Genomic DNA, 26,942 nt, shown 5'->3' with positions numbered 1-26,942 from the left:
AAATTAGTAAAAAAGAGACCCTGACCACAAGACTAGCGTACATTTAAAGTGAGGTCACAGGACTTTCCTGGAGGCCCAGTGGTTTAAGACTACACACACCTACCTAGGGAGCATGGATTTGATCCCTGGTTGTGGAGCTAAGATCCCGCATGCCGAGTGGTGCAGTCAAAAAAAAAAAAAAAGATTAAAAAAATGAGGCCACAGATAGCAGAATACTGTGTAAAGTAGAGTATCATAAACACCATGTAAAAATGACAGACTTTTGTAGGTACTCAAAAGAAAGAGATGATAATCAATTGAGGCAACATCAGTAAGGTGTTCTTAAAAGGGTTAGTATTTGAAATGGCCTTTAAAAAATTAAAGAATTTCAATAAGCTACTATTTGGGCAGTAGAGAGAGCGTTTCTTGTAGAAGCAATAATGCGAAGCTAAAGGGGTGGATATTTATAAGACTTTGGGAAAATCATTTCATCTTTTTGGTTCCAAAGTCTATCAAATGAAAAGGTTAAATTTGATCATTTAGGTTGCTTTCAGGTTTAAAATTGCAAGATTTTGTTGTTAGGACTAGAAATATTTATGTAATTATAATTAAAATTTAGTGTTTTTTAAAAAATACATGTACTTGCTTTGTGTATACTCTTAGTACATAAAACTTAGAGAGGGTGATAAATGAAGACTTTTAAAGGACTTTATAGGAAACACATTGTAAACAGTTTTAAAATTTTTTCAATTTTATAATCATAGTAAATTCATTTTATTACCTTTTTTGTTGTATTTGTTTTTCATGTCAGAGGTGGAGATGTAGGTGAAATTATAGGAATTGTAATAAAATACACTTAGTGCTTTGATTATAATTTTTTTAGTGTTTACATTGCTAGAATTCACATTCATTACCTTTATTCAAAGTTTTTGAGAATTTAAATATTTTTAATATTTAAATTTATATGTTGAGTGATTATTTATATACAGAGTACCACATAATGGCCCCACTCTGATTTAACTTTTTAAAAATATCTATTTCAATTACTGTATGAACTAATTTCAATTGGGCAGATTTAAAATGAGGCTGCCTCTAAATTTTTAGATGTTTTGAGAGGAGTTAGATGCAGAAAACAATACTATGAAAATTTTTTTCCTTTTGACATTATTAAATACCTTATTTTCTTAAGAAGAAGAATTATTATGTACCATTGTAGCACCTGACATAGGAACCTATGGTAGTATCCTAGTCACGTAAATATTGGCTAAATTGAAGATAATTTTAATATAGAACTTTTTAGTTGATAGTTTTTTTTTTAAATCAGGTCTTATCGGCAAATCTGATTTTTCAATAGATTATATGACATAGGACCCTATGGTAGCACCCTTGTGTAAATATTGGCTAAATTGAAGATAATTTTAATGTAGAACTTTGTAGTTATGATATATATTTTTTTTAATTAGGTTTCGTTAGCAGATGTGGTTTTTCAGTAGATTATAATCTGTGTGGGTTTTCCTTCAGTGTCTAGTGTGAATTTGGCTAAAATGTTAGCAATGAATTATCATTTCAGGTGATTGATATGAATATCTTGTGTTTTATACAGAGATTCCTGAAGAGATGGTATTTTACTGACCTTTTGTTATTGACTATCTTTTAGGAATGGATCGTGATTATGGCCCTGGATCTTACGGAGGTCTGACATTCAAGGATATTTATCTAAAAATTCTTCTTTTGAGTGCCAGTAAAGGTGAGCATCATTTAATTTTTTTTCTTTTTAAACTCTTTATAGGGATGGATCGTGACTATGGCCATGGATCCTATGGGGGTCAAAGATCCATGGACTCCTACCTAAACCAGTCATATGGCATGGACAATCACAGTGGTGGTGGTGGGGGTAGCAGGTAAATTGCTTCATCACTTGGCCAAATAAGTAGATGACTATAAGATTCTAGATAATTTAAGTATTCTCTAGGCATGTTATGATACTTAAACTATATTTAGAACTGAATAATCACCTTAAATGTTTGAAGGTGTTAATGGTTATAAAAACTATCTCAACATTATTGGCAGACATTACTTTAGGAAAACCTCAGGAAAACCATTATTTCATTATACTAGAGTAAGATTTTCTGTCTTTAGCAGTGATTTTTTTTTAACTCCTTGTCAGTCAAAATGCCCTAAACAAATGATATAAAAATATTATTGGAAATATTATTTATGAAGCTTTTTCTTATGATTTTTCAAAAATGTATTTACTAATGTGGAATGCTTTATAGAGTAGCAAAGCAGTCTTGGACTAGAATGAAGTTAACTGAACCTGTCTAGCAACACTCAATTTGTAAGAAACATTTAAGATAGTTATTCTTTTAATTTTAGTTCTAAAGTGAGTTACAGGAGCATATTGTAATAATAAAAATATTCTTTAAATCATGTTTAGGTTATTTATTGGCAGGTTCTACTTATGCCAGAAACACTTGTGGTTTAGACTAGGAGCTTTATATTAAAGCTATGAATGAGTACAATATCTTTGTTTATTTTAATGCAGTACAGTTTGATTGTACTTAATGTTTCATTGTTGATGCTGTGTAAAGCTTAAACCTAGCTGAACTGCTATAGACTTTAGGGTTGACCACATTTTAGACCAAGGAGGCACAGAGATTTTTGAGGCGCAGAGATTCCTACTAAATATTGATATAAGTAAAACTAGTTAGGAAACTTTTTGAAAGTATTGTCCTTCATAAATTGAAGGATCTGGTTTCCTTAAGGATGGATTGAATGATGCTTACTTTCCTTTTTTCTGCTAACGTGTGCCATTATGGTTTATAGTAGAGAAAAATCAGGAAAATAGATACAATAATTTTGCTTATGTGATAGATGTTTTGAAAAATGTAGTTGAAAAGAGGAATGATTTTTATGTGGTTACTAGGATTCCGAAGTAAAGTGCCTTCTATTTAGTGATCGATAAATAATTTAAGTAATGTAACACGTTTAAATATTTCACCTTATCAGTTGCTGCCCTGTTACATTGTAAATGTAATGTGTGTGAACTATGTAGATGTTACAATTTATCTCATGTAATTGTGGGCCTTTATAAAACTGTGTTGTAAGATAAGCAACTTTTGTAATCCATGCTTTGGTGAGAAGTATGATTTGTTTCTTCTGTTCACTCTATTAAAACCTTGAGGAGACTGTGTGCTCCCTTTTTTAGAGTATCTTTATGTGATAATTTCATGTGATAATAGGGAACAATTTTTCAAATAATTGACATTATAAAATGTATTCTTTCTAATCTGCCTTGAAAATTCATATGCAAAGGGTATATATTGGTGGTCTTTTATGTTCTGTTTAATGTGCTTATTCTTCTAGATTTGTAGATTTATTAGTATACAAGTGAAAAGTGACTAAGAATTGATTATTAACGTTAACCAAAGTTTAGCAGGTTGTCAAATTTTATAACCAGATAATTCTCCCAATTTTGACTGCTGTAGACATAATGAAGCAGTTTTGTCATATAGATTATTGGGGGTGCGAAAGGATCTCTTCTGTGTCACAAGTAGCCTACAGCTTTGTAGTCTTCAATTTGTGTCCCTATTGAAAGCCAAAATGTTGTAAATATTTTGTATTTTACTATTAGAGATGGGTTCAAAGAAAGTTTGAGTAGTCTGTGAACTTTAACAAATGACTTTTTCCAAGACTAGGGCTGGGCTTAAATAATGACAGACAAATCTTTTCTGATAAAATAGAAAGCTGCCAAAAAGCAGATATTTAAGATAAGGTTACTTAACTCAATTCATATTTAAACACTGACTCAGATAGCTTTCTATCTGGTCTCATATTGAACTGCCCAGCCCTAATCAAGTGTGAATAAAAGTAGAACTGCAAACCAGTATGGTATAAATGAATTTTAGTTGATAAATGTCATCTGATAATTTGTCTTTTGAATTGTCTAACATTAGTAAGCTTACTTTTGTTTTTTCCCTCACTGTGCAACTCTTCCAGGTTTGGACCTTATGAGTCTTACGACTCCAGGTCTTCTCTGGGTGGGCGAGATCTGTACAGATCTGGCTATGGTTTTAATGAACCCGAACAAAGCCGCTTCGGAGGTAGTTATGGTGGTCGATTTGAGAGCTCCTACCGGAATAGCCTTGACTCTTTCGGAGGTAGAAACCAGGGCGGGTCTAGCTGGGAAGCACCTTACTCCCGTTCAAAATTGAGGCCTGGGTTTATGGAGGACAGAGGAAGAGAGAATTACTCTTCCTACAGCAGTTTTTCTTCACCCCATATGAAGCCTGCACCTGTAGGCTCTCGGGGGAGAGGAACGCCTGCTTATCCTGAAAGTACGTTTGGAAGCAGAAACTATGATGCTTTTGGAGGACCATCAACAGGCAGAGGCCGAGGCCGAGGAGTAAGTACAACAGAATCTTTTCAGATTCTTTTCACTAGTCACTCTTTTAAACCCTTTCAAGACCATGGTTTTCAACTAGAATAAACACTGTTCATCCCAGTGTATTTTGAAGCAAAAGCTGAGTCATAAGCATAATTTTTAGGTTGCCTGTGAAAGTTTTCCCAGTACCTCAGAAAATACATGGCAGTGTGAGATGACTGTTCATATAGTTTTGCTAAATCTCCCTTTATTAAAAAGGTGAGGATATTAGGTTTGGTCTAAAAGGGGTTAAAAGGAGTTGCATTTTTCCTTGTAAACACTAGCAGTTTTGCTAGTGGGACAGTTCTTGGATTATTTTAAAGATAATGAACCCTTTTGGAGTTTCTGAGTAGGTTAAAGGTGCAATGTATGATAAAACATATACTTTGTTGCTAAACTCCAGCACATAGAATTTCTTCAAAGCTTCATATTTCACATTAAACACAAGAGAGTCTAACAGTTGGTGATAAGCTGAGGGTACTTTAGCCATGTTTACATGGTGAAGAAGTTGATATGTATAGTAGACTGTAGATGATTTGTGGTCAGTATAATTTTGCTAACTCACTCTCTTACAGTATGTTCTATTGCTGGGTGTTCTGTCTTACCTCTGTCTCTAGTTTTACTATTGAGAAATAACTTCCTTCCTATAGAAACATGTCTATGGCTCCTTCCCAGGAAGTAATATTTTGTAAATTACTGCTTAAATGAATAAATATGCTAGTCTTCAAATATTTAATTTCAGGATATGTAGTATAAAGATTATGCCTTTACATTCTTAGGTAACTTGACTGACAAGAAATTTTACCTAGGAAGTGTACACAGATTGTGGAGTTATTATGTAGTTTGATTTTATAAAGAATATTGTATTTTTGCCACCATGTAAGAATTGTTTGTTTTTTTTTGAAGTCAGTTGCTCTTAATATTCTCTTTGCAGAGGAAGGTGCTTCTGATAAAAAAATGCAGTAGGGCACATGTTTTTGACTGCTCATTAATCTTTGGCACATCAGCATGGTTTGTCATACTTGTGTAGAAATTTTGCATTTATAACAGTTATTCTTTACTTATGTAAAATGCATTGCACCTTTAATGGATAATTAATAAAGATTTTTCTGATGTGACTAAATCACCTGGAAACACTTAATTTATTCAAGGTTAGATAGGTATTCCTAAGCATAGTATACAAATGTAAGCAACTAGTATGTTGCTGTTCTACCATGCTTTATGGTTGTAGATTAATTGAAAATAGTTGGGATAATAGGCTTTGGATTTTGAAATTGAAAATCTTTTCCAGTTTGAAAATTTGGAAAACTCTTAATGTTTTCCATGCTGTATATTACTTTAGGCAAATGATTTTTTCCTCAGAGAGACTTCAAATACCAATTTTGTTTTCATGATAGAAAAACAGGTATTCCTGTACTTTGTTTCCACCATTCTAGTCGAAGTGGACTTTTCTTTCTTTCTTCCTGTTAATGAAATAGATGAACCAATAGGTCTTTCCTTTTTAATCTTCACTTGTACAATTCCCATTGGATTCTTCTCTTCAGATTACTCCTCAATCTTTATCTTCTAAAAGTAAGGTTAGTAGAATAAATTTGTATGAACATGTGGCTTCTTGGTGTAGTGGGTTTTGTTAACGACGAGAAGAGAGGACACAAAGAGTCGTTTGGTTGCATGACTCTTCGTCTATAAACTTTTGCTTCTTGGGCTTCTGGGTGAGAATATGTTTCTCTAGGTAAGAATGTGAATGGAACGTCAGATGCAATTCTTTATCTGAAGTGTGTCTTGGAAGTTGATGCATGGTTATGCTTTAACTCTCCTATTTCATACTAATGTTCCATCTCGCCTTCTCATCCCTTTTTCAACAGGGAGAAATCCTAAATCATTTCTGGATCTTTTTTAACTTCAAACTTCAGATATGGTCTTCTTTGTGTATCTTAGTTTTAAGCCAGGTTTTAGTAAAGTAAAGATTTCTTTTAAGGTCTTTTCATGGGAAAACATCGATTAGGAACTCTGAAGAGGAGTTGTCAGAGAGTTGTACAAGTGGTAATATTCTGACAGGCACATAACGTTGTTCATGATCTCAAGTAATTCTGAATCAGAAGACTCAAACAATAGGAAATAGCCATACTTGTTCTTCTGGAAATAAAAATACTGATTCACTGGATTTGAGTTCATGTAATAATTTACAGAGTTTTTCAGTGTATTTAGAGTGGACTTGTAAAATTTAGTTACATTCTGAGGAATTTTCAGGTGAAAAATTCTAGATAGATAAAATGTAATTTATATATGAATTCATACTTTTTCTTTGGATATTGTGCTAATATTTCTTGATTTCACAAATTTGCAGCATATGAGTGATTTTGGAAGCATTCATAGACCTGGAATTGTTGTTGACTATCAAAACAAACCCACCAATGTGACAGTTGCTGCTGCAAGAGGAATAAAGAGAAAAATGATGCAACCATTTAATAAGCCTGGTGGAACCTTTATCAAGAAACCCAAGCTAGCAAAACCTGTGGAGAAGATGAGCCTCAGCAAATCACCCAGTAAGTTGGAAAACATAGTTGCTGTGTTTCAAGGCAGTTTACATTATTTTTTTTAACTCATGCATTTAAATAATTTTTTCATGTTTATGTAGACAAATTTCTTAATAATTACAGTTGTAGAAATTAGATCCGCAGTTGCCCTAATCAGTCATGGATATCAAAATTACCTAAAGATACTTATAAATTCACATGCCCTAATTCACCCGTTTTCCCTTAATCTTGATTTAGGGTGGAACCAGAACATCTATATTTTTACAAAGATCTTACACATTATTTTGATTTGGATTCCTTTCTTGGGTGTTATATTTATTGTTGGATAATTATTGAGGAAGTGGTATGTTACATTACATAGAATCTCCTGCATGAGGTCAAAGGCAAGAAATTTTTCATCATCCTTGGTGCCACGAAAAGCTATGTATTCTAGAAAATTAATTTGCCTTTTGTCTTCTGGACATTATTCTTAGAGATAATCATACTTCCATTTTTACATTGTTAAAAATTAAGAGCCAGTCTGAAAGTGAAATTAAGAAAACAGTTCATGGTAGCATCAATAATTAAATACTCAGGAATAAATTTAACAAAAGAATAAAAAACTTTGAAAACTATAAAACATTGTTAAAAGAAATTAAATAAGTTCTAAATAAATGGGATACTAAATAAATGTTCACGTATCAGAAGGCTTAATGTTAAGATGGTAATACTCTCTAGACTGCTCTACTGATTCAGCCCAATCCCTGTCAGAATGTCACCTGACTTATTTGCAAAAATTGACAAGTTGATTCAAAAATTAATAGGGAATTGCAAGCAACCTACAATAGCCAAACAATCCTAAAAAAAGAGAAGGGAACAGAAAGACTACTGCTTCATGATTTCAAAACTTAACTACAAAGCCACAGTAATCAAGACAGAATGGTACCGGCACACGGACAGACATGTAGATCAATGGAATAGAATTGAGAGTCTAGAGAGAAACTCATAAATCTATGGTAAAATGTTTTTTTTTTAGTCAGGATGTCAAAATTATTTAGTGAGGAGAGAATAGTCTTTGCAACAAATACTGCTGGAACAATTGGATAGCCACATGCACAAACTAGCATACAGCACCTACATGCAAGGGCTAGAACTATAAAACTCTTGGAAGACAACAAGAGTAAGTCTTCATGACTTTGGATTTGGCAAGACATTCATCTGACACTGAGAGAGCAGTCAAGTGAAAAACAGGTAGCTTGGACTTGGGCTTCCTTGGTGGCTCAGCTGAAGCATCCGCCGGCCAGTGCAGGAGACGCAGGCTTGATCCCTGGGTCAGGAAGAGCCTCTGGAGAAGAACCATGCAGCCCACTCCAGTATTCTTGCCTGGGAAATTCCGTGAACAAAGGAGCCTGATGGGCAGTAGTCCAGAGTTGCAAAAGAGTTGGACACAACTTAGTGAACAAACAACAGTGAAACTGGATTTTATCAAAATTAAAAGCTTTTGTGCTTCAGAGGACACATTAAGAAAGTGAAAAGACAGCTCACAGAGAAGGAGAGAACATTTGCAAATTATACCTCTAAGAGACTTGTATCTAGAATATATAGAATTTTTAAATTCAATAAAAAGACAAATAGCCCATTTGAAAAAGCATCTGAACAGACATTTTTTCCCCCGAAAGATATACAGATAGCCAATAAGCCCATGAAAAAGTGCTCAACAGTTGGTTAGCAGGGAAATAAAATCAAGACCTTGTGAGATTGATGACTTTTACTTATCTGAATGACTAGAATCGAAAAGATAATAACAGGCCTTAGCAAGGATGTGGAGAAATCTTCATATACCATTGGTGGGAATGTAAAATGGTCCAGGCACTTTTGAAACAGTTCCTCAAATGATTAAACAAATTACCATATGATCCAGTAGTTCCACTCTTAGGTATGTATCAAGAAATATGAAAACATGTCTACACAAAAATTTATGTACAGATACACATAACATCATTATTCATAGTAGCCAGAGGTATAAACAACCCAAATGCTCATCAGTGGATGAATGTTTAAACAAAATGTGGTTCATCCATACAGTAGAATATTTTCCAGCCCTAAGATGAACTACTGTTACACGGTACAACTTTAATGAACCTTGAAAAGGTTAATGAAATGGAAGAAACTAGTCACAAAAGTCCACATATATGATTCTTTTCATTTGAAAGTCTAGAATACAGAAATCTATAGGGTTAGAAAGTAGACTAGTGGTTGCTTTGGGCTGTGGGGGTGTATAGGGAGTAATAAATAACAGGATACCAGATTTCTTTGTGAGGTGATGAAAATGTTTTAGAGTTGATTAAGGTGATGTTTGCACATATCTGTGAATGTTCTGAAAAGCATTGGATTACATACTTCAAAAGAGTGAATCATATGATATGAGAATTATGTCTTAATAAATCTTTTTTTTTTGTCTTAATAAATCTTAAACATTTGAGCCGAATTATTGTTACATTCTCTGTTACTGTATTTTATTTAACTTTGTAATATATTTCTAAATGAAATCAAGTGCATTTGATCAAAATAGATTGTCAAGAATATATATAAATAAAAGGTAAGGAAATGTCTTTTTCAGCATTCTTTGTGAAAACGTTATAGCAAATATGATACAACAGATACTATACCTATTTTTAACTGTACACTGAATTATGTTTTGTTTTTTATATTTATTTTATATTTGCCTTGATGATTGAAAAGTATTTTATCTTTCCAAATTAGGTGACATTACAAGGGATTAAAAATTTCTCTCTTTAGAATTAATGTTGAATTACCTATTATTGTTGGGACTGGGCAAGGTGAAGATCATCGTAATGAATGAATATTTCAAATTTTTGTGATCTAATTTTTAAAAATCTTTGCATCCAGTTTAAAAAATAAGATACATTAATTGTTAAGATGAATTTACTACTTCCTTTGATGTTGGAGGTACTAAACAAGTCATGATAGCCTTCAAATAATTATTTAAGAAAGAGGGTGGAAGGGAAGAAGCAAGGAGGCCTAGATAAGTCCTACTTTAAAACAGGTTTTTTATATATTTTTGGATACTGACAGTATATTTGTTTTGTTCTTTGAATTTCATTTCTATTTAAATCGCTTCAGGATGAATAGATGTATCCAACTTGACAAAAGGATTGTACCAATTGTTAGTAAACTAGCATTTAACTGCATGCTTATTGCACACTAGGCAGCGGTGTGTTAAAGGGCATAACAGGCATTGTTTATGCAATTCTCACATCAGCCTGCTCAGGTGCAGGTACCAGAGCCTCTGCAGCTGAAAAAACAGGAACAGAGCATAAATTTGCTGCCTGGGTCAAACAACTGGCAAAGCCAGGATTTATTCAGGGCAACTCTTACTCTGGAGACCCTTCAGGTAAAGCTCCATGTGATTGTAATGGAAAATTACTTTGTATTACTTTGTATTATATTATCCTTATTTAAAATGACTTTTTAAAAATAATTACATTACAAACATTATATCTTATCAAAAATATGGCATTTGAAATTGCAAATATTGGATTTTTTCCTCAAAATTATGAATTATTATTTAAAACTCAGTAACACTTTAAGTACTATTTTTAAATTTACTTTCCTGCCATGCTTTGCATTGGACATCTATATTTTTTAGTAAAAAAATAGCAATATTCTGAAATTCTAGAAACCTGATTACAGTGTGTGTTAGTAGGAATAAGTTTTATACTGTTACTTGATGGATTGTTATTTACTGAATTGTGTACTCTAAATATTACTAGAATAGGCAATTCAGTTGATCTTGGGATAGATTTTTGCAGGTTTAGTTAAATAATACAAAGTTTGATATAGATACTTATTTGTCATTAAAGTGACTTAACTTTTTTTTTCTTTTTAACAAAACTTGAGAGTAGTGTAGTATTTAAGAATGAAACCAAAATTCTGTAGTCAAATCAGGCTTTCACTGTCAGGCATGAGGTGGGCATTCTGAATGATAACCGCTGAGTATTCAGGGATAAGAAATCTTGCTATGCTATAATATATAGACTGTATGATTTGTTGAAATGCAGTAGGAAAGGAATCATATTCAGTCATTTGGATAGAGGTACAGTGTATGTCAGCTTTAGCATGTGAAAGGAAAATGAAATTGCTTCTAGTTTAAGGTCATATGCGACCAATTTTTTCCATAGAGTGAGGGTTTAATGGAAACTGAAAGAGGATATTGAAAATGGTTAATAGGAATGTATGTTTAACCTCTTATAAAATGATGAAAAATAATCTAGATATTGAATTTTAAGGTATCGATTTTATACGGTTTTGAAACATCCTGCTGTATGCATAGCAGATACTTAATATTTGTTTATTGTTAAGTTCGTGAATCCCCAGGTGTTCATGATTTGTATTAGATATTTTGCCAAAGGTAATCCAAAAGGATAAACAGTGTATAAAAGGAAAAGTTTGAGGGCAGATGAGTTTATTAAGTCTAAAATTAACTATATTATAAGAAAGAACCTTTTTTTTTTAATACAATGAAATATCACTTCCTATCACATGTGAAGTTGATGGTCTTAAAAAAAAAAAAAATAACAAGTGATGACTATGTGGGGAGATTAGAACCCTTGTACATTACTATGAGAATGTAAAATGGTGTGGCTGTTGTAGGGAACAGTTTGATGGTTCCTCTAATGATTATATGTAGAATGACCATTTGAACCAACAATTCCATTTCTAGATGTGTACTTCAAAGAATTGAAAAGAAGTATGCAAACAAAAACTTGTATACAAATGTTCATAGCAGCATTATTCACAGTTGTCAAAAGGTTGAAACAATCCAGACGCTCATCAGTAGATGAATGGATGAAAAGGCAATGTGATGTATTTGCACAGTGAAATATTATTGAGCTTTAAAAAGGAAGGAGGTACTGATACATGGTCAACACATGGAAGAGCTTTGAAAACATTATGCTAAATAAAAGAAACCAGACAAAAAAGGCCACATATTGTATCCTTTTATATGCAATATCCAGGATATTAAAATCTGTAGAGACAGAAAGCAGATTAGTAGTTTTACCAGGTGCTTTAGTGACTTCTCTTTGGAGTGATTAAAAAGTTCTGGAGCTAAATAGTGGTGATGGTTGCATGATCTTGTGATAAACTTAATGTCACTAAATTGTACACTTTGAAATGGCTAAAATAGTACATTTTGTGTGTTCACATTAAGATATGTTTTGAGAAAAAGAGGAAGAACCTGCTTTTAGTTTATTTATTTTAAGAAATTTTAAGAGAGCTTTATAATAAATGAGTTTTTGCATCCAAGGCTCTCTTTCTAGTGCTCATTGTTTTTCCACTTAAGGTTGGGTTATTTGTCAAATGTTTCCCAAGGTGTGATAATTCAAAATTATTTTAAGTAATATGGATATTATTGCTTAAAATGAGGATAAGAAAAAATGAGTGGATCTAGAGAAAAATAATGTAGCAAATAGGAAACATAGTTGAGAAGTAAATAGACAAAATTTATGGTGATGGTATTCATGTGAATGAAGTTTCAGAAATACTGAGTAATCTCAAACTCTGATTTTTCTGGTGAGTTCAGTTTAGATAATGACCACCAAATAAATCATCTATCTGTAGTTTATGAATGGGGACTGGAAAAGGAGAATGGAGAAGTGATTCTTAGTTTTAACTTTTGTCTGATCCTCTAGCAAAAACTGATCCTAAAAATGAAGAAGAAGAAAAGCGGCGAATTGAAGCTCGGCGAGAGAAACAAAGACGCAGAAGAGAGAAAAACAGTGAGAAGTACGGAGATGGATACAGGTTTGTGCTTAGTAGAGTCAGAAAATTGGACTCATTAAGAAACTGTTTCCAGGATTTGAGGGTGGGAAAATTGAGTAAAGATGGCCAAAAGGTACAAACTTCCATTATATGATAAATAAGTTCTGGGGATATATTGTACAGATGATGACTATTGTTAACAATACTGTATTATATATTTGAAATTGCTAAGAGAGTAGATCTTCAAGGTTCTCATCACAAGAAAAAAATTACAACTAGTGAGGTGCTGAACATTAACTAAACTTATCATGCTCATCATTTCATAATATATACATACATCAAATAATTATGTTGTACATCTTAAACTTATACAATGTTATATTTTTTAAAAGATTTTATAAATAAAATTTTAAAAAAGATTGTATTTAAAAAAAAACTATTGTTGGTATTTTAACCTGGTATTACAGTTACTCTACAGTTACGTAGAGTTAGCCTATGTTTGATACCTGTCTCAAGGATATTGACAGATATATTCAGTTTGCTACTGTCCACCTCTTCCATAACTGTTTGCTCCTCAAGGTCTAAAAGAAAGCTTTATCATTGTCCTTGAGACTCAAGCCACTGACAATCACTCTATATAGACTTTACAACTAGAATTCCTGGTTTTTCTATGTGCACAAGCAATAATCTATCTGGCTAAAAGAGATTGTGATGTTTCATTAATTTTATGATAAATAGACTGATTTCAGAAATGGAATCAGGAAAAATATGTCTTAGAATCAATACAATACTATGTTTAAGCATCAAATAAAACAAAAAAATACCTAAACATGTTTGCTAGAAAAGGCAGATAAATTAATTGGGATGTGAAAAAATTCCTGAGAGTCAAATGAAAAGGATTGATCAAAGATATATAGGAATGATTTTGATTTTTTGATATTTACAGTCATCCCTTGATATTAACAGTGAATTGGTTCTAGGATCATCACCCCCTCTACCCAGCCTCCACATCCCCAACCACTTGGAAGACCAAAATATGAGGATGGTCTATGAGAGTTCTCACGTTGTTAAGATTAGAAAACTAAGGCCCAGGGAATTTAAGTTGCCTAAAGTCACTTAAGTGTGCTAAGAAATAAACCCAGCAGTAGATTTCAGATTCTATACTCTTACTCAGGAAAATAAATATAATAGTGCTGTAAGGAATTAGTTGGAAAATGGAGACTCAAAGAAACCCATTAGGAGACTATTGTCATAATTTGAAGAAAAGGAAGTAACAGGGATACATGAGGTAAGAATAATTAAATTCATTCTGGAGTGACTCTTAAGCTTTTCAATGAGTACTTATGTCCAGGCCTGTTAGACATCTGAAGTGATTTTTGATCATCTAAGAGTTCTAATAGAGTGAATTATGGTTTTCTGGTGTCCTACCTACCTTTGTTTCTACTTCAGTGATTTGGAAGCTTGAAGATAGAAGAGTGTAACATTAGTGGCACTTTGGAACTTGATACTGCTTGAAGTTTGCTTTGACTTTCTGATCTAGACTTGAAGTGGATAGTTAGGGTTAGATGAAATAGATCCACTGATTCTGTTTTTCATACTCAGTAGCTCCAGTGTGGTCCAGAAATGCCAATTAGTATGATGACAGTGTTGTTCAGACAGGTACTTAAATGCTATTTTTTTTCTGACTTGAGCTAAGTTTAAATCAACCATTACTTGGAAGAGAGGAAATCATTTATGCTGGTAAAATTGATTTCATTGGTGTAGTCTTATGAATGCTTTCTAAGTAAATAAGGTAATATTTAAAGAAAAAAATTTTTTTCCCTTTACAGAATGGCATTCACATGTTCATTTTGTAAATTTCGAACATTTGAAGAAAAAGATATTGAACTTCATCTGGAAAGTCCTTCACACCAGGAAACATTAGATCATATTCAAAAACAAACCAAATTTGATAAAGTAGTTATGGAGTTTTTGCATGTAAGTAATTTTTGGAGAGGCACTTGATCAGACATTTGAATTTCTTATATTTTCATCATTACCCATATTTCTCCTGTTTTATGTTTCTAAGAATTTAATTTACTGTTTGCTTAAAAAATGTTGTCTTAAAATTAGCTTAGAAGTAGATGTGAATTCCTCTTTCATAGACTGTAGATTTGTGATTTGAGAGTACATTTTACATTTTTTACTGAAGTTTTTGACAGCCGTGTCAGGGAAATTCCTTTAACAGCTGTTTATTGATACTGAATCAGCTATCGGTCTATTAACAGTCTTCTATGTACCTGGTGGTGTGCTGGGTAATTTTCTTCATATTTCATTTCAACCTTATACCAATTTGTCTTTATCCTAAAAGATTATGCTCAGAGCAGTTTAGTGACTTTCAATAAATGGAAGTCTGAATTGAATTCAGAGCCAGAGAGCCTGATGTTTGTTTAGCGTCCTTTATCAGAATGTGGTCACCAGTTCAATAGTTTTTCTTGAATACTTAAGAGTAGGTGCTATGCAGGCACAGCACCTGAAGACACTGAAGACACAGACATTCCCTTTAGTGAACTAACAGTAATTGGAAATCACACACGCACACACACACACACACACACACACTTACTTAGGTGACACTATTAAGTAGAAGAGCCCTGAGTGATAGTGTAAGTAGAAGTGACTTGGAGAAGGGGAGGATAGTTTGGGCCAGGGCTGGAGCTGGACTGCTAACTGTACTTGCAATTAATTTGGGCAAAAGAGATGGAATTGTTAGAAGGTTAGAAGTACAGAGATCCTATATCCTCTGTATCCTTGGAGAATTGTGTACCTTAATTAAATTTCTTTCTGTAATTTTGTTTAACTGGTTCCTGTCATTTAGGACTTAAGTATTCACTTGCTCTGAGATCTCTTGCCTATTCCAGCTGTCTTTGATCTCTCTCTATATATATATGCCTAAAATATTAATACATCTTGAAAAGTAAATACTTTTTGTAGTTTCCTGGTACTTCATTATAATCTTTTCAATTAGATTATAAGCTCCTTGAAAACATTTACCAGTTCTTATATAAGAGATAATATTATTTTTCATAGGCCAAGCATGGTGCTGGGCCTATACTACGCACTCACTAAAAACTTTTTGGATTCTTTCTATTTTGTTTTCTAGGAATGTATGGTAAATAAATTTAAGAAAACATCTATTCGTAAGCAACAGACAAACAATCAAACAGAGGCGGTCAAAATAATAGAGAAGGATGTTATGGAAGGTAAGTTAACAAATTAGAAATTTGCATGTATATTTTATATACCATAAACTATGTCAGTGTAAATGATGTCCGTTAGAGTGATACAGTACGTAGTCATGTATGGTAGGCCTGAGTGGGTTATCAGAAATGAACTTCTTTGATTCCTGTTCTCATGCTTACAAGTTTATCACTACCTTCTCTTAACGTCTTTCGCTTCATTTCCTTCGTAGAGGAAGTATCAGCTTTGCCTCTACTGAAAGTCATCCCTAGGTATCTGAGAGAGAGAGGTTTCAGGACCTGCTTGAGGTATCAGAATATACAGATACTCAAGGCCCATTGTTGGTTTTCCACTATGTATAGATGGAGAAGCCATGGATACAGAGGGCTGCCTGTACTTGTATATGTCATGTATCTCTCCTATTCCTTCTCATCTCCTTAAAGACTTCTGCTCAAATTGTGAATTCTTCTCTTCTGTTTTTCGATCTTTCTTTGTCTTTTGATTCTGTCTCTGAAGCCTATACACTTACTTAAACAAACAAACAAATTAAAAAAGACCTAAAGAAAAAAAATAGAAAAACATAGACACTAATTCCTCTAGAACTGCTTTTCTTTTTAGACAACCTCACTTCTCTAAGCATAGTCCACACTGGTTTCTGTTTCTTCATTCTCACTTACTGCTTTACCCACAGTGGACAAGTTTCTGCTATCATTAGTGTACTGGAACTGCTATGATGGAGGATACCAACACCAACTTCAGTTTTATTCAGCAGCATTTCCCACTGATAACTCTGTTATTTATGAATCTGTTTCCTCCCTTGGTTTCTGTGGTGCCCACTGCCTCTCTTTACTCCCTTGTCGTTTTTCCTCTTTGTGCTTTTCTTTCTCTGCTAAGCTTTTAGAAGTTGATATTTTTCAGTATTCTGTCAGTCCCATTAACTTCTCTCTTTATATTTCTTCCTGATGAATTAATTTATATACAGGATTTAAATCAACATCTATATGTTGATTACTTACAGATCTATATCTTCAGCACAGATCTCTCTTCTGAACTTCAGTCTCCTACATCTAACTGCCTACTGACATCTCTCTTTAGCAGTCTCACAAATTGAACATACTAAAAAAATTTATCCTTCCCTTGAACATCCCCCACCCCATGAAGAAAACAAGACAAAACTTAACAGGTATCTTCTTCATTTATCTTGGAAAGTGGCCCCATCAATGCCAGAACTGTGAAGTTAATGTTAGTACTTATATTTGCTTTATGTAAATGTATGTAGTCATACTACTATGTCTGTAGTATTTTGTTCTGTAGACTCTATCTTTTGAATATGTACTAAGTCTGTTTTCTTTACGTCTTTATTAAATACTGAATTTGTTAAAATCTTTATGTATTCTATTTTTCTAACTAGTGTCCTTTCTTTCAGTCTTATCTCTTATTTTACTACATGATTTTATTACTTGAAGAATTCAAGTAATAAAGTGGCTTCCGCATCCTCCACAGAATGAAGTTCAAATTCCTAGGCATGGCATACAAAGCTCTTCAAGATCTTGGCCCTGTTTTTTTTCCTTTTGTTCCTTCTTTAGTCTGTGCCCCAGCCATATTGAGTTACTTGTAGCTCCCAGAAAGTGCCATTTTCTCTTAGATCTTTCCTTTGCATAGACAGCTGTCTCTCTGGGTCTGATGGAGGCTGGTTCTAGGATCTTCCTGCAGATACCAAAATCTGTGATGCTCAAGTCCCTTATATAAAATGGGTGTAGTATTTGCATATAAACCATGCATATCTTATATACTTAATTTTTTGGATATTTTCTTCAATTTTATTTTAAATTTATTTACGTTTGATTGGAGAGTAATTACAGTGTTGTGTTGTTTCTGCCATATTTCTTATATCATCTCTAGATTACTTATGATACTTAATGTAAATAATTGTCAGGGTGGAGTTTTGATTTTTTGGAACTTTTTAGAAGTGTTTTTTTTTTTTTTTAATATTTTCTGTCCATGGTTTGTTGAATCTGCAGACCTGGAACCAGGAGATACAGACGATCACCGTATAGTACCTTACAGTATTACTTCAGGAATGAAATGTGAAAGATCATGCAGATCTTTTTATTTAGTTGAAGCTGCATGTTATCTATTGTTTTCTTAATCAAATGTCATGATAAATTCAATTGCCGGCGGAAGAGCCAAATCAGTTTTTCTCAACATAAAAAAATACATGATTCTTTAAAAATGATATGATTCTAAGGAAACTGGTGTGTTAGTTTTTCATATGCAGCATTTAAAGAAAATTCCTGTGAACATACATGTAACTTACTAATTTAACATATTTACTAAAGTCCTGTTATGTGGCTGGCACTGTTCTAAGGAACCAGAGATACAGTGACAAGCCTGGGAGCCAAAGCTGTTATTTTTTTTCTATTGAGTTGTGTAGAAATCAATAAATAAAATAGGTTTTAAAAACATATAAAGTAACCTTCACTTGTAATAACCCTCAATCACCGTTTTAAGATCTAACATATATATTTGGCCTTTATGAATCCAATTTGACTTATTTTTCCTGTTTCTACCCACCCACATTCATAAGCCTGAAAATTCTTATTTTACTACAGAATCAACATTTTTATATTATATTTTTGGGGGTTGAACTTAACAGGCCTCAGAACATCATTGTATGAGATGAGTAGGAAATATAATGTAATTATACTTTGTAATTTTAATCTTTTATCCATATAGTTTTTAACTTTATTTTTTAAATTATAAAAGTATAATACACATTTACAGGAGACTTGTAAAATACAGAGCAAAATTATACATAGTTCACTATATATTACAATTATTTTTTTTTAAGATTTTTTGGTTGGTGTTTCTATGTCAAGCTCTCAAATATTAATAGAATGAGTAGGTAGAAAATTAGAATGATGTAGTAGACTTGAAAAGCCCACTGAACCAATTCAACGTAATTAAGATTTAGGCAATTTTCACATAACAGCAGGACACAAATTCTTTTCAAGTTCCCGTAGACTGTAAACCAGGAGACACTGAAACATATCCAAGGACATAAAACAAGGTGTAAAAATGTCATGGTCTAAAGGTATTGAAATCCTAGTCTGTTCTCCTATCACTGTGGAGTTATGTTAGAATCACTGTGGAGTTATGTTAGAAATCAATATCAAAAGACACTTGAAAACTAACCCACATATTTTAAAGTGCAATGTGACATTTACCAAGAGATCTTTGACTTAGCTATTGAAAGCCTCAATAAAGTTCACAGACTGAAAAAAACACAGGTGATGATTGTAGAGAAGAAAGCATTTAAATGAGAAATTAATGTCAAAATGAGAGAATATCAAAGATATTTTAAAAACCTCATGTATTTAGAAATGTCCACTTTTAATTGATGTGTATATCTAAGCAGCCATAACAAGGAAAATATTTGTAACAAAAACGAAGAGAGAATTTATCAGGTTTTGTTGCATGCATTCTGAAGCTGCTCAGTGCAACTAAATACCATGTGGAATCTTGAATAAAGTATGAAAACAAATAATTATCCATATCATTTTTAATCTATGTTTGCAGATTTATAAGATTCGGTAGAAGAACTCAACCTATATACTCTGATCAGTTTTTTTGGAAGGAATATAAATCATAATGGAAATGAAATAGTGAAAACTTATTTGTCAGAAGTATATGAATCATTGCTTTTCTTGTTAATAGTTGCATTTCTTTTGTAGGTGTTACTGCAGATGATCACATGATGAAAGTAGAGACTGTTCACTGCAGTGCCTGCAGTGTGTATATCCCTGCTTTACATAGTTCAGTTCAGCAGCACTTAAAATCTCCTGATCATATCAAAGGAAAGCAGGTCAGTTTTAATCTACCTTAATGAAGTCATTGAATTATTTATTTAATCCCTTATTGCCTTTTAAGGGCTATTGTTTCACACCTACCTACTTGTGTGCAATCCAATTAATCTCATGAGTGACTTACTATAAAGATGCTTAGAGAGTTAGTGTAGTATAGTGGTTAAGTGTAGTATAGTGGTTAAGTGTAGTATTGTGGGCTCCAGAGCAAGACTTCTGTGAATCCTGGTTCAGTACATACATATGTTAAGCAAGTAATAAACTTTTCTTTGTCTGAGTTTCCTTATCTATAAAATGAGGATGGATAAATCTTGTGTGATCCGTTAAGGATTAGTTTAATTAAAATGTAAAAGGCATCTAAAGTAGTATGTGGCACATAGTATATATTCACGAAATCATAGCTGTTATTGAAGTGCTTTTTTTATTGTTAACATTTTTTAAAGGTGGTGCAAAATTGTGTTATGAGTGTGTGTTTGTGTATTTTAAAACAAAAAAGAAGGACTTGTTTTTTGATGACTGGGAAAAATAAAAAGCCAGTTACTTTCTGTTGTTACATTTTTAGTAGAATTTACTCAGAAATTCTAGGAAACTTACTCTTTTCTTCTTGATTAGTGTTATTTTGCTCCTGTGTTGGTTAGTTATTTATTTAGTCAAATTTATTTCAAATAGAAATATTTATTTTGTGAGAAATTTATTTGAAAAGCAAATTTAAAAATTCAAGTATTAAAGACTTAAGTTTGATAGCATGAAAATTAATAGTTGGAGTAGCTGGGGCTGGGGAAGTTAACTTCAGAATAGATAGGAGAGAAAGCAACTGTTTATTAGACCTAGACTTAAAGAGCATTTAGTGATTGGGTGTTTTTTGTTGAAGTTCACTGGCTTTTTGAATCTTCATTGTTTTAATTCATAGATCATTTGGATTATAATCACAATAGCTTTTGTTGTTCTATTGCTTTACTTGACAGAAATTAGTATTTAATTCTAAGAATTTGAGCATGCAGTCATTTTAATTAAGGAAAATTTTTTCATGGTATCGTTTGCAAGTGTCTCAGTGTGTTCTGTTTTTCATAGGCTTATAAAGAACAAATAAAAAGAGAGAGTGTCTTGACTGCTACAAGCATTTTAAATAATCCAATAGTGAAAGCACGATACGAACGTTTTATTAAGGTAAGACTTTAGAGCAAAAACTGGGTTAAATTGTAATGTTGTAACAGTTAAATATAGCATGGTAACTCTTTGTGATATTTAATATAGTACAAAATTAGGAGAATTTTACTTGATATCGTACATACAGGTAAAATGTCTGTTTTCCTAATTATTGGGATTTGTTGGGGGAGGGAACAAGACACCATTCCTTTCTCTTTCCCTTTCTAACTCTGGGTCATTTGAGAGATACCCAAGAGTCTTGATAGAAGACCCAAATGTCAGCTTTATCTTGATTTTTTTTAAAAAGCATGACTTGGATGATATGTCTTAGATAGTTATTGTGGACTTTCTAGTATTTCACTCCTAGTATTTCACTTACCTCTCTCTAGCTTCTGTGACCACTTCAGCTGGACAGCAGTAGGATTCACCTAGTCGACCCCATGACAGAGCAGACTAGAATGCACCCTTTCTGTTGCTTAGAAGACAAAAAAGAGGGTCTTGATGCCCAAGTGAATCCCTTCTGTCCCCTCTTTTGGGTGTTCCTAGTGAAGGGGAATTCCAAAGAGGAATGACCTATCCAATTGGTATTTCTTCTTCTGAGCATACCAATTGGATAAGCCATTCCTGGGTAACACTTGGAGGGGAAGCAGGAAGTTCAGATATTTTGCTTCAGAAACAAAGCTCCTGCTCATAGCATAACAAGACCAGAAGAAAGGAGGTTTGCTTCTGTTAGGAAACTCAGAGCTGAACAATTAGGTAGGTATACCTGGCCTACTGCTTCTCAGGATTTTTACCATATATTATTCCAGTGATCCTTCTTTACATATTATTCCTCAACCAGATGACTTCCAAGCTGAATAAATCTCAGTTCTTTCTGCTTGTTCTAGAAGGCCCTATTTTCTGATTATTCTATTTGGCACTATTTACCGCACTCTTGACACCATTTTTAAAAGGTGAATACAGCCCTAATTTGAAATCATATTTTGTTGGAGATATGGTGTCAAAAAGATATAAGCATCATAGCTAAATTAGGAAAGATTAGATTTTTATTATCCTTGCTGTATCAAACTTGAGAGGTTAATTGTTTCTAATGATGTATGAAGGTAATTTGTAATGAGAAAAGAATACAAAGTAGAATTTCTGTGTAAGGTTTTCAAGCTACACTTTAGAGTCACTTCATGGAATGGGAGATGTTGGAATATCTTGCCTCACGTGCATACTGTGAAGAAAGTACCTTAACTGAGAATCTTCTAGAACCTTGTTACTCCATGCAATCCAAGGATCAGCAGCATTGAAATCACCCTGGCAGCTCTTTAGACATGCAGAATATTAATTCATACCCAGGCCTATTGAATAAGAATCTTCATTTTAAAAAAAGGCCATAGCTGATTTATATGCATGTTAAAATTCAAGAAGCATTGGTGTCTCATTACTTGGAAATGCTCTTTGTCTGGCTTTTTTGTCCAGCAGTCCTGTCTGCTCTGTTTCTTGCTGTTCTAGAGTCCACAGAAAACTTCTGCTCATAATCAGCTCTGGTCATGGCTTTAAAACACTTCCATCTTTAAGTGCTTAGAATGACAAAATGCCTTTTAAAATCTTTGTCCTGTGAAATAATCAGTTCATCAGTTTCTCTCAGGTCTCCACTTATATATGTTGTTCTGCCTTCACTCTGGCCTGGACACTCACAGTCAGCCCTTACAGCAGTGCAGTGCTGCCATTCTAAAACTCTTTTCTTAGTTTTTCTACTGCTTACTAGTTCTCAACTCTGCCATTTATGGTTAGCTTTACTGTCTTTCCTGCTAAAAATATCATGGAATTGTGCCAGTACTATGTTTGCCAGATTTCACTGCAGTTCACAGTAATTTTAGTTGCTATCAATCAATGTAATGTGCTTCCTGTAGTGATCATTTCAAACTTTTCACTCTTCACATATCCAGATTTTACTCTTACTCCCTTCACTTACCATATTCTTATCTCTTCTCTCGCTCTAGGGAGATTGAAGACCACTGGATGTGAACTCTAACTTTTCTCCTTTCTACTTTAGAATCATGTATTTTTTTTCTCATTGTTATATGTGAAGGAAAATACTCTTTTTTGCTTCATCTCTGTTCTTGTTTCATCACTTATCTCCTTATTTTCATCTGATTTTTTCCCCATTTATTATCTTACTACTTCTTCCCAAAGAGACATGTTTATGAGTTCTTAAACTAAAAATGACTGAACTTTTCCTAGACTTTAGCCCTTCTTATCTCTTCTCTTACCATCATACTTGAAAAGGTAGCTTACCCTGCATTGTGCTCTTTACTTCCTATATATTATTCACTCTTTAATCTAGTATTTCCTGATAGGAGGTATATGATTAGAATCCCCTGTGAAGCTAAAATCAATTAAAAGCTACCCAGACCCCTTATAAGACCTTTTGAATTAGGGCTTCTCAAACTTTTCTGATAAAGATCTCTCTAAATGCTTCTTAAATATGCAGATTACCAAACTTCTTTCCTGGACACTTGATTCAAGATTAGGTCTGAAATTATTTCATTTGTGCTTTGAGCAAGAGCTTCAGTACTTGATTAAATCGATATCTCAGAGTATGGGGTCTGGGCCAGTGTGATTTGAGTGCTTAAGAGGGAATTGTGAAGATGCATTTATGGGCAGTCATAGCTATCCAACTTCCATTTACATTATACTTTTGAAACTGTTCTTTCTAAGATTACCAGTGACTTAATTTTCAAATAAAAATTTGTAACATTTTATTGTTTGTTATTTTAAGCATACAGAAGTTAAGGGGATAGTACAATAAATCCCTCAGGTACCTTTCCTCAGGTTTAATTATTATCAGCGTTGGTGAACTTTTTCGGTTGTTTTCTACTGTTACCTATTTGCATCATATAACACTGTTGATCTATTAATTCATTCTTGAAACTGTTTTGCTAGATGATATTCTATAATCCTAGGTTTCTACATTGAGTATTCCTTTTCTAACTTCTGTCCCCAGGTACAGGCTTTTTCAGTAGGCTTTATTCTCAGCCATTTTTTTTTTTTCCTCATTCCTTCAGCTCTGCCCTGGGCTATCCTTTTTAAGACCTGGTTTCACTATTCACTCTGTGCAAGCAATTCACAAATCTAAATATCTTACTTTGAAGTCTTTCCTCTTCTGAGTTGCAAATTTATAGTTGCCCTTTAAACATTTAGACATCTTAAATTCAAATTATATATAGTATATACCTGCTTCTTTTCCCCATCTTAATTTACCCATTCTGCCAATGGTGTCACTTTTACCCTTTCGTTTCCTGGGCTATTAGAGTAGCGCAGTACTAATATTTTTTCTCTTGCTACAGCCACTCACCCTGCATCTTCCTACCTAGTGTATCTTAAAGTGTAGGACCAGTCTTATACTTCCCTGTTTTAATAACCTTCATTGCCTCTTTATTTCTTATATTATTAATATAGCCTTCTGATAGGTGTATCTGGACATAATCCAGATACATAATTATTTAGGTAAAATACTAAAGTTGTGAATGTTTAGTGAATTACACATTTATCTTTTTTAAAGTAAAACTAAGGCATGATACTTAATTTGTTTCTGATTTTCATTTGAGTTTTCAAGCATACTGATTTTCATTTGAATTTTTTGAAGAGAACTTGCAACAGTAGTGCATTGAATACTGATACAATTAAGTAGAACATAAATCTTCATCTGCTTTGTTTTATGGAGTATAAAGTACTGACTTCAGGAATATATATACCCACATTGGTATGAAATAGATACTCAAAAAATACTAAATAGATTTAATATAAGTTGAAGTTAAGTTTCAAATAGTATTTATTTTTCATGATATAGCAAATAAAAGTTTCACTGATTAAAAAATAATTGCGCTCTTTTAAAAGCTTTTTTTTCATGTTTTTAGGGTGAGAATCCCTTTGAAATTCAAGATCATTCTCAAGATCAACAAATAGAAGGCGATGAGGAGGAAGAGGAAAAGATTGATGAACCCGTGGAAGAAGAGGAGGAAGAGGAGGAAGAGGAGGAGGAAGTGGGGGAGGTGGAGGAAGTGGGCGAAGTGGGGGAAGGCGGAGGCGGGGAGGGAGTGGGGGACACCGAGGAAGGAGGGGACACAGAAGGAGAGGGCGGTGTGGGGGCCGAGGGGGAAGGAGAGGGAGAGGGGGAGGGAGTAGGGGAAGGGGAGGGAGAAGAAGCAAAGGAAGAGCCTGTCAGCTTTTCTGTTGACCAAGCAGAAGAAAATTAAATATAAGGTATTAGTTTTAAAAGAAGCTTTAAATCTTTGTCCCAATGTGGAAAAGGGTAAGAATTTCAGTAGTTTAAAATACGAGAGTTAACACCCATGTTGCATGCATTCCACGCATTAACAATTTGTTTTATATAATTTCTAAATGTTTGGCATTTGTTTACTAAAATGAAGGTAAGACTATTTTAGTTTAGTTTTTATAGCTACCTAACTTAGTTTTGAGAAATTGTTTGTATAATTTTTAAGCTTAATTTTTATTACTTTATTGGTGTTGAGGATAACAGATGTGTATTGTTAGTATGTCTGTTCTAATCATTTGAACTTAAATGCTGCTCTTGGGAGTATATATTCAAGTGTGCATTAATGTTTTGAATACTTACCCTAGAAGAGATAAGTTGGGCAAGTATTTTGTGCTCTGTGTATTTTTTTACCGCATTGGACACTGAATATAGTAATTTGCGTTAAGATACGCTTAAAGGCTTTTTGTGACCATGTTTCCCTTTGTAGCAATAAAATGTTTTTTTACAAAATTTCTCTCCCTGGACTAGCCATTTAAAATGAAACAGAATTAATTGATCAAATGACTATATAAAATTGGAATTTGCCTTAATATATGAGTTCATCTTGGTATATGAGTGTTTTAAGATAATTAAATTGACTTGAATTAAAGAAAAAAATTATTTCACGTTTTTTAAAGTATGATTAAAATATTTTTAAACATATTTGAAATAGAGATCAGCCTGTAACTGACCTGTTTATACTTGTTTTAATTCACTCATTTTCTCTGTACCTGTGTCAGACCTTGAAATCTTCTTGGAAATACATTTGAATACAAATAATTTTTCATAGTGATGTTAATTCTTTCGTCATGCCTGCTTTTGGCTGAAGAACCAAGAAGCAAACGATCACTTTTTAAAAAAGAATTATTTCTCTCTTGAATATGTCTCTCCTTTTTATAGCTCACATGCTTCATACTCAAAAGAGAATATGAGATTGATAGATTATGTGCTCAGTCACTTCAGTCGATTCAGTAATGTCTGACTTTTTGTGACCCCCATGGACTGTAGCCCACCAAGCTCCTTAGTCCATGGGATTCTCCAGGCCAGGATACTGGAGTGTTTGCTATGCCCTCCTCCAGGGAATCTTCCAGACCCGGTGATCATACCCGGGTCTGCTGCACTGCGGGCATATTCTTTACCGCTGAGCCACTGGGGAAGGTAGAGTGATTGTCTCTCTTCAGATGACTGTCTGTGTCGCTGAAAAAATTGCTCTTACTTAAATCTTTACTCTGGTGAGAAATCTCTTGAGAGGGGGATTCTTCCAGTGAAATTAGCTTCTAAAAAATTTGAGGCATTGGATAGATGAACATATGGGTATGTAAGTAATTTTAAGGCATTAAGTGGGTGAGTATATGGGTATTGTAGAATTTCACAGATAATTTCTTTTTTTGTGTACAACAGACTTCTAAATATAGAATTTTTTTTAAGGTCAATTTGGGTTTATTGTAGTGGGCTAGATTAGCTTATCTTTAAGCTGGGATTGGGAGTCAAATAAGAAAAAGGTTAGTTGAAGATCGGAGAAATATAGATCCTACCTAGGAGTCTATTTACTTAAAGAGACATCAGAGAGCCTTTGTGCTCAGAAGTTATAGGACTTGATAGATCTTCCTATTTCTCATTTATTTAAAAATTTTGGGGAATGATTAAGATAAAAGGAAACTAGATCTCTTTAGATCAGAATTGCAGCCAGTCCTCTGTATCCACAG

At 33.4% G+C, this 26,942-nt stretch overlaps 1 protein-coding gene across 3 annotated transcripts in view; it reads left to right on the top strand.

Moving 5' to 3' along the window:
- Positions 1-26,016, top strand: part of ZNF326 (zinc finger protein 326) — a 34,571-nt gene extending 8,555 nt beyond the window's left edge. Inside the window, exons 3-12 of one of the 3 annotated variants that reach the window (XM_020907457.2) lie at positions 1,637-1,672; positions 1,769-1,880; positions 3,979-4,384; positions 6,750-6,948; positions 12,633-12,744; positions 14,532-14,679; positions 15,845-15,944; positions 19,656-19,786; positions 20,856-20,951; positions 24,839-26,016. In XM_020907457.2, coding sequence (XP_020763116.1) covers positions 1,637-1,672; positions 1,769-1,880; positions 3,979-4,384; positions 6,750-6,948; positions 12,633-12,744; positions 14,532-14,679; positions 15,845-15,944; positions 19,656-19,786; positions 20,856-20,951; positions 24,839-25,177 — 1,679 coding nt within the window. In that variant the 3' untranslated portion in view covers positions 25,178-26,016. Of the gene's footprint in view, positions 1-1,636; positions 1,727-1,768; positions 1,881-3,978; positions 4,385-6,749; positions 6,949-12,632; positions 12,745-14,531; positions 14,680-15,844; positions 15,945-19,655; positions 19,787-20,855; positions 20,952-24,838 lie in introns of those variants that run through there. The other 2 variants (XM_020907463.2, XM_020907476.2) reach the window with 2 other exon arrangements.
- The last annotated feature ends 926 nt before the right edge of the window (positions 26,017-26,942 follow it).

This window comes from Odocoileus virginianus, chromosome 5 (assembly GCF_023699985.2).
Source record: "Odocoileus virginianus isolate 20LAN1187 ecotype Illinois chromosome 5, Ovbor_1.2, whole genome shotgun sequence".
Taxonomy (NCBI): domain Eukaryota; kingdom Metazoa; phylum Chordata; class Mammalia; order Artiodactyla; family Cervidae; genus Odocoileus; species Odocoileus virginianus.
This window is presented reverse-complemented; position numbering and strand designations above follow the sequence as displayed.